We start from the raw sequence: 13,728 nt of genomic DNA, 5'->3' as shown, positions 1-13,728 counted from the left end.
TCCACTTTGGGTTTTCAACTAACAACAGTTCATTGTGAGGTTCAGACTTGAGGAACTTTGGTTTGTTTAATGGTTGAAACAGTATCTGGATCTACGGTGGATATTTACGAAGTTTGGAATTTGCTGGCCTATAGAATGGAGATTTTAAAAACCCATAATCTTCAAATAAACAGAGAGAGCTATGTATGGAGAGAGCAGTTGCTTCTAAGCATGCAGAAAAAAGATAAACAGATTGCAGTAAGGGATTTGAAATTTTCTGTTAGAATTAGACTGACACATCTAATGTGTCGCCTTAATTTTTTTTTTTTTTAAGAGGCAGCACCTGTTTGGCACAAAATTTCCCACCTCCTTTAGGCTAAGTTTAAATGTTTTAAAGAGTAAAATGAATATATCTAAAATTTAAGATATGACATTGGAAAATTAGATTGTAAGGTGGGGACAAGGTGATAAATTGCTGGTTTAATTTTTATAAATTTGGAACGCAGGAGCGGGAGATGTGAGGAAGTCCAAAGAGGACAAGAAAATATGTTATAAAATGTGATATTTCTGTATGTTTTGTTTTGTGTGTTGTAACTAAAAAACCCTTAATAAATATTATAAAAAAAAACACCAAAATTTCCCACCTCCACGCAGAATTGACATGAGTAACTTGGCTGGGCACCTTTATCCTACTGCTCAAAACCCTTTTAAGAGTGGATCCTTGGCCCCAATAGTTGAAGGCTGTGTTATCTAGAGTGGAATAGAAATGTGGTAGTAGGCTACAATTCATAATGTGGTAGTTGTGGCTTGACACTTGTAGTTTAAATGTTACTTGTAAACACCGACTCTGAGAACTCCACGCACAATGGTTACTTAAAAATGCACGAGTTGAGTGAGTGCTAGTGAAAGGAAATGTGGTACAATCGAATGCAGAGCACGCCGGTTGCTTGATGAATGTTTTGATGTCCTGATGATTTAATGCATTAGACACTTAGAAATATGCTGTATTTTTGTAGCCTATTATTATTACTGCAATCTTTTCCAGACGGCTGGCTGGCAATGACCTCGCTTTTATTCATCCGAAGGCCTTGTCTGGGTTGAAGGAGCTCAAAGTTCTGTAAGTAATCAAATTTCAGAGCTTCATGGGGTAATTCTTTACTTCTTTCTTGTCCAGTCAGCATATTCACTGACGGAATGAGCGGAATTGTGTATTTTGTTCTAGGATTTTTTTTGGACAGTGCAGAGGCAGTAACAGGAAAAGTTCTATTGCCTTGTCACTTTTTAAACAATTCCAGTGGAGGATTAAACTGTGGGTGGCTGGTTGCAACTTCGTTTAAATGTTTATTGCTTCATTTAATTGGGGGTCAATGTGTGGTTCTGAGGGCCATGCACGCATGCATAGAGCACTATGGTATTAGCTTGAATTAGAACTACGTGGGAGTTGCCCTGTATGAAATTGTTTGGGTGAAGCAGCTTGCAATGAAGTTGCTATCTTTTCCTTTTAACCAAAAATTCAAGTCCCACCACCACGACTGTAATGGCAAGCTGAACATCACCACAATTGTGTAGGGACTTCATACACCAAGTCCTTTTTGCATAGGTCAGCCTCCATAGGTTTTGTCTCAGTTGTTCACTATGAATGAAGCCTCAGAATTTAACGTGTAACAGGGAATCCTGTTTACATGTCTCAGAGCTTCTGATTATACTCCAGGCGTAGATGTTTTGAGGTGAAGAAACACTAATCAGTAGGCTAAAGGATGTGTTTCTGAACTCATTTTTTGGTGGCTTACTGGACCTCGTCTCTCTCGTCTCTCTCCCTTGTATGATCTCAAGAGAATATGGATTTTTTTTCCTCACTAGGCACAGGGCTCAGGCTATATTGAACTGTCATTTAGTTCAGAATTCCAGGGAGGGGACATAGACAAGAAGTACAATGGGAACAAACTGTACTGAATTTGTGAATGTCAGTTGAGAGACTTGTCCAATCTGTTTATTCTGTTCATGTTCTTATCCCCCCCCCCCACCTTTTCTTTTTACAGCACTCTGCAGAACAATCAGTTGAAAACCGTTCCCAATGAGGCCATCAGGGGACTCAGCGGACTACAGTCCTTGTAAGTTTCCTTGAGAATTCTCTGCTCCTGCATCTGTTTTCTTTCCTATTTTCACATCTCTCTGAACATACCTTGCATTCTGGAAGCTGGAAGCAGCTCATACAGCTCTGTACATGAATAACTCTTAATTATTCTAAATGCATTTGGAAGGGTATTGCTCATGCTGTTTGCAAATGCAAAACTTTCTAAAACAATCAGAAAAACTTCACAGTGAGTGAAAGGGTTTTTTAAATGGAATTGTTACAGGTGCTTTGTGCTCATGTGGGGATACATGATCATAATCAATTGGGGTTTTTCTCTCTCTAATGAGCAGGCAAATATATCTTTACAACTACCACAGTCCTGGAGTGGAGAAGAGCTGAAAATATTGTGTTTGTGTATTCATTGTGTGTCAGAGTGTATGGATATATGAGTGTGTGACTGTGTTTGTGTGAGGGAGAGAGTGTTGTGTGTCTGCGTGTCTGGTGCATGTGTTTGTGACAGTGATGTGTGTAGTTTTTGCTTCACCCATCGTTGGAATGCAGACTGTCAGGAGACTGACCAAGTTCAAATTGTTATCAGTACTACTACTACTGCCCTGGACCATCAGATCCCAGGGCAGTTTACAACACTTTAAAATTCAGTTTTAAAAACCAATAAAACAAATTTCCCTGCATCTGGCTGAAATAGGCCCCACCCTTGATCTATTGTGAAGATATTAAACATTTTTTCCATAGCACTTCAGTCTCAGCCCAGTTCTGAGTCTTTGGAAGGGGAATTTTCTCAAGTGCAATTCCTTTGTGATCCTACTAGGTCATTATTGAAGCACAGGACAAAAACGCAAAAAATGTCATTGAAAATGTATGGATTTGGCTTGAGAGAGAAAAATAATTCATGTTAATCCTTTTGACCTATAATTCAAGTCCTCCAGCACATTTGTTGATTCAGAATGGTCTAAGGAAGTTCAGAAATGCTTTCAGGTCTGCAAGCTGTTTTGCAAAAGAAATTCATTTGTATTCAACGACGTAACAGTCTCCAGTCACCCGCCACCAACAGAATGGCTACCATAGTTTAGGGCTTCCTTTATTGACAGAATTATGCTTCAGCTGCAAAGGCAAGTTTCTGTGTATATGTTCTTTAGTATTTATGCAATTTGTTGTGGCTAACATACTTTTGTCTTTGATTTCTGACTATAGAATGCATTAAAATTGTCCTAAAATCAACTAGTTAAAATCCACACAACAGATTATGTTATTGGAAGAAGTTGCCTTCAAGACAAGGGTGTTCAACATTTTCAAGCAAAAACTGAGAATACCTTATTGTATACTATTGCAATTGTATCTTGGTGCACAGCTGGTAAACACCAAAGACTCTTGCTATACAGTAGATCTGAAAGAAAAAGATAGGAACAAGGAAAGAGGCAGTTTCTGTTAAGGTGGAAGAAGGCTATTAATGATTTTATATCCATTGGAAGTATGCTGAACATACTTTGCCATGACGGACCAGCCTGTCCAAACAATAGAGCAGTCGTGTCAGTGTGCTCCTGGCAGCTCTGCTCTGTCTGCAGTTAGGGTGGCTTGTTATCTGCAGCTACTGAACAGCCATCAAGGGCAGCTTCTCATAGAATGTATTATAGAAGTCTAGCCTCAAGTTTACAAAGGCATGAATGATGGCGAGAGGAGATTCATTTTGGCAACAGCTGTCTCATCAGCTTGATTACTGTATACTGTGTGCTTGGAGGGTGTTCAAATATTGTCAGTTGTGGAGCCTGTACAGGTAAAGGTAAAGGGACCCCTGACCATTAGGTCCAGTCGTGGCCGACTCTGGGGTTGCGGCACTCATCTTGCTTTATTGGCAGAGGGAGCCGGCGTACAGCTTCTGGGTCATGTGGCCAGCATGACTAAGCCGCTTCTGGTGAACAAGAGCAGCACACGGAAACACCGTTTACCTTCCCGCCGGAGCGGTACCTATTTATCTACTTGCACTTTGATGTGCTTTCGAACTGCTAGGTTGGCAGGAGCAGGGACCGGGCAACGGGAGCTCACCCCGTCGCAGGGATTCTAACCGCCGGCCTTCTGATCGGCAAGTCCTAGGCTCTGTGGTTTAACCCACAGTGCCGCCCACGTCCCTGTAGGACTTGCCTAAAAAGAACTTTAAATGGTTTGATGCATGTAGTAGTACTATAGCATTATTAGAAACTGACCTTTTGGGTAAGGATTTGTTCCAGATAGAAATGTTTTGAAAGTATTTGAGGTGTGCAGTGTTAAAGCAGATAACGCTTTTACATGTAAAACACTAGAAAATTGCTGGTCTCACTCTGTTCTCCCTCCCTCCTTTTCTTTGAAAAAGATTTACGTAGCTGTCATCTCAGTCCAAAATCTTCAAGTTTAAACGTTACTTAGCTGGTTGCCTGGCAGTATTCCCAACTTTATAGGAAGGAAGCTTTAGGGGGATTTTTTCTTCGTGACAAAACGTATTTCACCACCTCAGAATTTCATGAGTATGGTTTGTGTATGTACAAACCATTTTGGTAGCCCTTGATGTACTGAGGTTCAGGTTGTCTGAAAAAGACAGATAACATTTTCATCCTATCTAAGCTTTTGTTAAAGAGTTTACCAGTTCTCAATATTGGCCCAATTGATGGGCAGTAAAAAATGAAAAACACAATAGCTGTTACTGGTCTGTCATTGCAAGGTATGTTCATCATATAAAACGCTGGTTATATCCCAGTGGATATAAAACCATTAACAATCTTCTTTCACCTAAACCGGAACTGCCTCTTTCCTTGTCCCTATCTCCTTCTTTCAGATCTATAATGGGAGAGAGTTCTGAAGGGTAGGGGGCATAATAACGGCCTTCTTCCTATATCATACAGAATAGACCCCCTGATAAAATTGTGTCTGCAGGAAGCCCTCTCATGCAGAGCGCAGTGATCTATTGAGTATCTAAGGGGTGAGACAATATTTTAGGTATATTGGCCTTACCAATTTCAGTGACAAGTGAGTAAAAGATTAATACATAACACAAATGCCAAGAAAGGTTTTGTGGCCCCTTTTAAAAGTGTAAAACTAAACGTGTGTAATCTGTGTTTGCACTCATGCACTTGGTCTCTTGTGACACAGTTGGTAACTCCAAGAAGGCCACAGAATTGATGTGTTTGCTTCATAAAGTCACTGCTCGACTGCCAGCTGTGGGTGTGCTAGCATTTATTAAATAGGCTGTATTGAGCTATGGCAAGGTCTGCTATACCTACAAGTAATACAGCTGGCATGCCATACCTACAAGTAATACAGCTGGGAAAGTGCTTGTTAACTCAAGAGTGGATTTGTTGTCCTTGCCATGATGCAATTTCTGTTGTATCCAGCCTTATCAGTGCTCCCCTCTTAAATCTAATAACTACTTTGCAGTCATTGGAGTGATTTCCTTGTGGTTTTTGAAGTAGCACTTAAAAAGAACAAAGTTCACTCCAGACGTCTGTTGTCCTGCAGCGGTTTTATCTCAAATGTACACTCTGAGATGACGGCTTGTGTCAATATCTCCTGTTTCACTGCTGGAATAATGCTATTAGATTTCCTGAGCCATGTAAATACTGTACCACAGCAGCAAAGCAAATGAAGAGAGTCATGAGAGATTAAATCGCAAGAGTGAACAGAACAATCTACTGAGAATAGAGAACACATACGTGATCTAAATGTACTCATTCCCCTCCATTGTACTCTATAACATCATTTACAACATCCTCCTAATTCTTTTGAGACAGAACTGGCAGGCTGTAGTGCTGCAGAAATGGAAATTGTGAAGTGTTATGCGTGCGTCATAATCTCATTCAGTTGTTGTGTTGTTTTAGTAGCTCTTGATTTTTATCTGCTGCTTTATATTTGCTGCTACTCGGTTTTGAGCAATAATACTTTAATATTTAAGTGTATTATTATTATTTGTTGTTGTTATATGCCTATATGCCAGTTTGGATACTCAAGTCCACAAGCCACTCATAAATTAGTATATTCCTATTGCTTCCTTTACTGCTTCAGAAAAACATCTTGCCAGTTGCTGCTGTTGTAACCTTCAGTGAACTTTCCTGATGTGTCATTCCCTGCTTTCTCCTTGCTGGCACGTGCTCTGGGGCGGGAGGAGCAGACTACTACCACAAGCTCCTAAATCTCAGTATCGGTGGTTACTAGCAATGATAACTATGTTCTACCTCCATTGTCTGAGTCAGTTTGCCTCTGAATAACAGCTGTTGGGAATCACAAGTGGAGGAGAGCACAGATACCCTCAGGTCTTGCCTACAAGATTCCCATAGGCATGTGGTTGGCCAACATAGGAACAGAATGCTGGACTGGGTAGCCTTTGGTCTGATCCAGCAGGATTCTTCTTATGTTCTCAGTACATTCAGGAATAATTTTAATGTTCTGTCTTCCATAAGAAATATATGATGCTTACTTTGTTCTTGCTCCACTGACCATTTTATGTGTTTGAACTAAAGTGTGAAATGAGACCTGATAAGTAAAAATAATAGTAATTAATATGAGTGTGTGCCCAGCAAGCATGAATTTATAGGCCAGAATTTGAAATAGATTTCTTATAAGCAAATATCCAAATGGGAAAGCTGGAGCCTGGAGCACTTCTTATGAAAAGAAGAATCTGTTTCCTCCTTAATGGATAACTAAAGCAGACATTTGTAAAACTGCTGCAACAGCAATGAGGAAATATTACTTGCTTGGTAACACTATATAGCAGGGACAAGGAACCCTTTTTGGTTTGATGGGCTCAGTCCTTATCAGGATCTCCCTTGCTGTCCAAATTTGTCAGGTGGGTGGCTTCACCCATCAGTTAACAGCACAATGATGTCAGCTACAAGATGTTTTGTAGTCCCAAAGACAATGTCGTTGCTAAAACGAATTGTGTCCCCCACCCTCCGTTTTAGAAGGTCTATGCAAGCCACTTCCTGAAGCATTGAAGTATATGATGTAGGTGTGCCCAGTGTTGCACTGTTTGGGGGCTATTGTCTGTATCAGTTTTGTACTTGCAAAATCCTTCATATTTGCAGATGTGCATGTACTTTTAAACTATATCCCTATAGTATGGAGATTTACAACAGGACAACGGAAGTGGATTTAGCAAGCCATTATGGTTGCTAAGATACTTTGAGCCTCGAAGGATAAACACCCACCATCTATTATGCAATCACTGTCATTGCTACATTGGAATTCATTTCCTATAAAGGGTCTGGAAACTTATGAGGAAGGGTTTATGAGGAATGGCCTTATGAGGAAGGGTTGAGGGAATTGGGCATATTTAACCTGGAAAAGAGGAGAGTGAGAGGAGATATGATAGCCATATTCAGACATCTAAAGGCCTGTCACCTGGAAGATGGAGCAAACTTTCCCCCCCTCCTACTCTGGAGGGTAGGACTCAAACCAATGAATTCAAGTTACAAGAAAGGAGATTCTGACTTAAAACATCAGGAAGAATTTTCTGACAGTAAGAGCTGTTCAGCAGTGAAACAGACTCTCTTGGGAGGTGGTGGGCTCTCCATTGGGGTTTTTTTAAGCAGAGGTGGATGGCCATCTGTCATAGATGCTTTAGTTGAGATTCTTTCATTGCAGGGGGTTGTACTAGATGACCGTCAGGGTTCATTCCAGCTATAATTATCTGATTCTATAATTCTATATGAATACTTATTTGGATATCTGGGTGACTCTTAACAACTTGCGTGTTGAATTTAAGATGGATGTAATGATTACTGCATCCTTAATGTGAGATGGCGGTGGTTTTTGTTTTTCTTTCTCCTTCACATCTTTATTTTTCTTTAGTTTATCAGAGCAGATTTAGTCAAAATATAGAACCTGCATTACTAGCTCTGGAGATGTGCTAAACTACTTCAGCAAAGAAGCATGCTAAATACATTAGTTTTGTAAGATTTTTGTTGTTGTTGTTCTTTGGCATTACGCATCTCTTATGTGCTGAGAAAATTTAAAAATAGAATCCCCCTAAAGTCAGTGTGGACTTTTGCCTGCTTGCACTGGGAAGAAGGGATGAGAGAGAAGAAGTGAAGCACCATCCACTCCTTCCTTTAAAATAGGCTAAATGCTAAGATGCTTTTCAGTCAGCTGTAATATAAGCTCATCCATATTAGCTCTTGCTAAGTACATAAGGGAAGCAGCTCTTTTTGTGTAGCACAATGCATTGGGCTTTAAGGAACCATTCCGTAATAACATAGTCATATTTTATCCAATTTTTTTTTATTGCTCACAATGGCTACTGCCTTCAAAATGAAGAATTCATGTGTCGTTGCTAAAATTGACCTGTTTTGGGAATAAAGTCTTTGATCCTTGAGAAGCAGTCACTACAGACCTCATCCATGCTACTAGACTAATACTGGTTTCACAACAGCTTACTATCATGGCTTCCATAAACAATCCTGGAAATGGTACTTTGCTAAAGGATTGACTGCCTACAGTTTAGCCATAGTTGAGCAGTAATTTTGCTGACAAACTCAACAGGGTTTCACATAGGAGTCTTATCCATCCCTACCTGGAGATGCTAGTAGATGAACCTGGCACCTTTTGCTTGCAAAGGACATGCTTTATCACTGAGCTATAGCCTTTCCTCAGTGTTGTGAATTTCTTAGCTCTCTTTTTACTTTATTGTGTGTTTCCATAATTTCTGGAATTATGAGATGGTCTTTCTCACCAAGATGACTTGTACCTGCCCCAAGGACTAAAACTGCATAAAAGATGTATAATAAAGATATTTTATGGTACTGCTGTAACAATAAATATAAATTAGCATAATGAAGCCTATACAATGCAAAGATAGAGCTTTCTCACTGAAATTATTTTCTGCTACCAGTTCAAGTTGTTTTTAGCAGAATATTATATGACAAAGTTCTAATATAGAAAATCGCTTTAAAAATTCTGTAAAGATACTATAACAACCATCTCATGTTCTTAAACCTAGAGCTACCTTGTTCTATTCATTTTCAAATTATGTTGAGAGACTGGAGACACAGAGCTCAGGTCAGCTTCTCTTTACAGTGAAGAAGAAGTGAAATTATTATGGAAGGTGGCCTTGCTACTGCATAGACTTAAACGTAGTGCCCAGTGAATCAGTAAATAGTTGTGCAACTACCCATTTGTAAATTCTAGGTGTATGCTGTTCAGCTGTTTCTACTGAGCAAAGGCGTTAGATGATAGATAACATGCACAATGTGCATAACTTATTCCCTTTTTTTCTGGGTTGTGCTGATTTGCATGTTCATTTGGCTCATGATGATCTATATTCAGTTTTAACTGATGCTCCCACAACTTTCATGCTCCCCCACCCTTAAAACTTTTAAAATACGTTGATGTGTATACTCTATATATTTTGCAAGGTGTTAAATATTCATATTCTTTTATCTTCAGGCGGTTAGATGCTAACCACATTACTGCTGTCCCAGAAGACAGTTTTGAGGGCCTCGTTCAACTGCGACACCTGTGGCTGGATGATAACAGTTTGACTGAAGTCCCTGTTGTTCCTCTCAGCAATCTTCCATCCCTGCAGGCCTTAACCTTGGCTCTCAACAAAATAACCAGCATCCCTGATTTTGCTTTTACAAATCTCTCAAGCCTCGTTGTCCTGTAAGAATTTGCAGCTTGTTATTTTGCTGAATACCTACAGATTTTGTTGTGCTATATTAAGTACTTTATTGCCATTCATATGGTAGAAAAATGGCTGCTGGAAAACATTAGCATGTATGATTGTGCTCATTTATAGCAGTGGTAGTATACACATGTGCTGTACATAGGATCTTGTTGCTTGAACCAAGTGGTCATCAGAACTGACTTTGATAGTACAACTCCCTTTTCTTTTATTCAGTGTGAGGGGACTGTGTCTTTAAATGTTGGTCTCCCCATCCCTGCCTTAGTGATCAACACTGACAATTTGGCACGTATATGGTACAGAAATGAATTGCGCACATTTCCCAGCTCTTGGGTGTGCGCCTTTGTGAAGCTTGCTTGCACTGGGTTGTGCATCCAAAATTCCAAATGAGTTTGCTATTGGGCTCTCTGCCAAGCTTTATTTATTTAGCATTTTTGAGAGAGAGAATTCCCAGAAGCTCTTTGGTTCAAGCACCAATGCAAAAGACAAAGAAAGGGAATCTCATTGGCTGTTTATGGTTCACATGATCAATCTGTTTCAGTGATGGGTAGCAAGGAAGCAGATGTGAATGAATTCTTGTAGATCTGTGATGTTTGCGTGGGTTGTGCAGGATCTTGTTATGTGTTACAATCTGCTTGGCTTCCATGGGTCCCACTACAAGACTGAGATGATTTAAGTGGGATGGGTGTGGGAGATAGCACCACTGCCATTCAAGGAGAAAAGACAAAATCTGGTCACTTTCTGTACAGTTCCCTGGTAAGAGTAAGGTGTGCACAAAAACCAGAACTTTTCTATTGTCAATTTCAGAATCTGAAGGTAACCTCTATCACTTAGGAACTGCATTCTTAAGATGGGGAATGCAGGGTGGGGTTCAAAATCATTAGCTTGCCAGTTCTGCTACCTTGCTCAACAACAAAAGGGGGTTTGTGTATTAGCAACCTATCAGCCTGGATGTTCCTTGTGAGTGCAACACATTTTTTGCTATCAAGTAAAGCTATTTTTGGAACCTTAGCTCTTACATAGTGATTCCTGTGGTTAATGGATTACCCCTTCTGCTTTTTTCCCCCAGGCATCTCCATAACAATAAAATAAAAACACTGGGACATCATTGTTTTTATGGATTAAACAACCTAGAAACCTTGTAAGTATCCTGCCTTTGGGGCTCTGTGATTGAATAAAGCACATTACAAAAGACTTGATGGCATTGAATATTGAGATTAAGATTTGTCAAGGTTTTGCTTTATAATTATGATGTTATGGTAATTAGTTGTATTTACTTACATATACAAATATGCTTAATGCTTTGTTGCACAACCCTGAGCTGGTCACATCACAACTTGCCTTTCTTTCCCAAGGTTTCCAGTGTGGGCAGAACTTTTGGCAGCAGAGCTGGGGGAAATTATCTTTTTTAAAAAAATAGTTTTCCAATATTATTCCAATAATAGCCCCATTATAACAATGCCAATTCATATCCAATTAATACAATTCTTAATACAAATTGATCAAATACCAGATTATAAATTTTAGTTAAAGTGGCCCCCATGTGCTAGATTTGATGGCTTCCTAATTTTTTTCTGTGTTCCAAAATCTTATTAATTTCAGTTACGTTCTAGTTAAAATTATAATCCTTTATAGAGCAGCTGCAACTTTGATGATTTATATTTGTGTTGTTACATTAAGTAATTTATAAAATACAATGTGTCTGTTTTAGATTGCTTTCAAATTGACTGTTATAAGTTTTTATAAATGTCTGATTATGAAGAAGCTCTGTGATTTCTCTAGCTCTGCTTTGAAAAAAATTGTACCAAAAGACTGGTTTGTTTTTGTTTTACTTTGAGGAAATAGATTAATACCAAGAACTTCATAATATTAAAGATGCTGTTCTTTTCAGAGACTTGAATTATAACAACATGGCAGAGTTCCCTGAAGCAGTAAAAGCACTTCCAAGCCTAAAAGAGCTGTGAGTATTATTGTGGCTTCCTTACGTATTTCGTTTTCTCTAACATAAAAACACAAAACAAAACTCCAGGTTTAAAGATGTTGTCTCTCTCACTTCCTGGCAATCTAAAATGGGGAACAGCTTGTTTGGGGATCTTCCAGGTACTTTCCCTGAAAGCTACATGTTTTGATGAAAGCCTCTTGTCTTCTTACTCATGAAGATAGAATGAAACAATGTGCATGCAGTTTTCTTTGCAGTTAGATGTAAGCCTGATCCTGGCTTGCAGCATCTTGGCCAGTGAGAGTTTCCATGTGGTGGGAGTCCACAGGATGCCACCAAACTTGCGTGGAAGTTGTCCTTCATGTGAACTAGCATCTTCACATGGATAGCCTGTAACAGCCACCTCAATGCCTGTGATTTCAGTCACACTTTGCCACTCTTTGTAAGACTCTGACCATTAAAGTGTTATTGTTCTTTCTCTAATTTTTGTTTTTAGGGGATTTCACAGTAATTACATTTCCGTGATCCCTGACAATGCGTTTGTAGGAAACCCACTTCTTCGTACTATGTAAGTTTTTTTGGTTTTTTTAAAAAAACAGTGATTACATTTTTTTGTTTAATGGATCAGGAAGTGATTATATGAACTGACAATTTGTCTTCTTAAATGTTTTCACTCTAGACATCTGTTTGATAACCCATTATCCTTTGTTGGGAACTCAGCTTTTCAAAACTTGTCAGATTTGCATTCCCTGTAAGTACCCTTTCACTATAGTATGATTGTATCCTTTGTCAGCTCCATTAAAAAGTAACTATAAAAATCTTTTAATTGTATTATTATTATTATTATTATTATTATTATTATTATTATTAGACTTATATACTGCCCTTCATCCAAAGACCACAAGGCTGTTTACAACATAAAACCACATATTATATAACATAACAACAAAGAACAAACAGAAACACACACCCCACAAAAAAATATAGGTGCCTTTCCCCTCAACTTACTGGGGGAGGGGGCTCATAGTGGACAGCGCCATCAACTCTTTTTCTGCTCTTGGCGTGTTCCTGTAACTATGTTATCTCTTGGAAGAGAAAAAGCCTGGAGCAAGACTAAAATAAGCACATTTTAAATCATTATAGTAAGTTCCAGTTTTGGTGGTTTGTTTAGTAGTCTTAGGGAGGCTATTACGGGAAAGCTGGTAAAGGTTTTGCTTACAGTGCAAAACCAGAAAACAACAAGAGCACTCCCAAATTTATAATTAACATCAACAGTGCTGATAATATCTGTTACACAAGAATGATGATGAAGAATTAGCAATGGAGTTGCAAGACTAAAGTTGTGCAGTAAAGACCACTGGGGAAAGCACCATCATGCAAGATACAGGGAGATCATGTTTATAGCATGGAGAAACATGTATGATTCTAAAAGATCTATAAGTTCTGTAGTTTAACTGCTATAGGGCATGGCTTAATAGAAGTTTGGCAAATACTTAATCACATAAATTGTTTGACAGCATCCTAATGTATATATTTTATACAAAAGCCATTGATTTCCCTGCTAAATTATTGTTTTTTATGGTTGATACCAAATACTGTAGGCAGGCAGTATTTAACAATTTCCAGCTAGGAGATCAGAAGAAGCTGCAGACCTAGTGCTAAGACCTTATAGACCAGGGGTCAGCAACCTTTTTTAGCCATGGGCCAGTCCGCCATCCCTCAGACCAGGTGGTGGGCCGGACTATATTTTGGAAAAAAAATATGAACAAATTCCTATGCCTCACAAATAACCCAGAGATGCATTTTAAATAAAAGGACACATTCTACTCATGTAAAAACACATTGATTCCTGGACCGTCCGCAGGCCAGATTGAGAAGGCGATTGGGCTGCATCCAGCCCACGAGCCTTAGGTTGCCTACCCCTGTTATAGAGCAATGTTAACTCATTATGTATTATGTGTACCAGAACCCTTTCAGACACTGTTTATGTTCATGACTAATGGTGGAAGCCGATGCTGCCATTCCATTTACGTAGTGGCTTTTAATCTGGCAGCCACCTCTGCTAATGTAAGA

The 13,728-nt window shown here is 39.1% G+C and overlaps 1 protein-coding gene across 1 annotated transcript in view; it reads left to right on the top strand.

Moving 5' to 3' along the window:
• The window catches only part of LGR4 (leucine rich repeat containing G protein-coupled receptor 4), an 87,299-nt gene that overhangs the window by 58,409 nt on the left and 15,162 nt on the right, over positions 1-13,728 (top strand). The window contains exons 3-9 of the mRNA XM_079965163.1: positions 1,025-1,096; positions 2,019-2,090; positions 9,479-9,694; positions 10,786-10,857; positions 11,608-11,676; positions 12,152-12,223; positions 12,335-12,406. Of these exons, the coding sequence (XP_079821289.1) occupies positions 1,025-1,096; positions 2,019-2,090; positions 9,479-9,694; positions 10,786-10,857; positions 11,608-11,676; positions 12,152-12,223; positions 12,335-12,406 (645 nt within the window). The remainder of the gene's footprint in view (positions 1-1,024; positions 1,097-2,018; positions 2,091-9,478; positions 9,695-10,785; positions 10,858-11,607; positions 11,677-12,151; positions 12,224-12,334; positions 12,407-13,728) is intronic.

Source organism: Podarcis cretensis, assembly GCF_951804945.1.
Source record: "Podarcis cretensis genome assembly, chromosome: 1".
NCBI classification, from domain to species: domain Eukaryota; kingdom Metazoa; phylum Chordata; class Lepidosauria; order Squamata; family Lacertidae; genus Podarcis; species Podarcis cretensis.
Note: the sequence above shows the minus strand (reverse complement) of the source record. Positions and strands in the feature narration are given on the sequence as shown.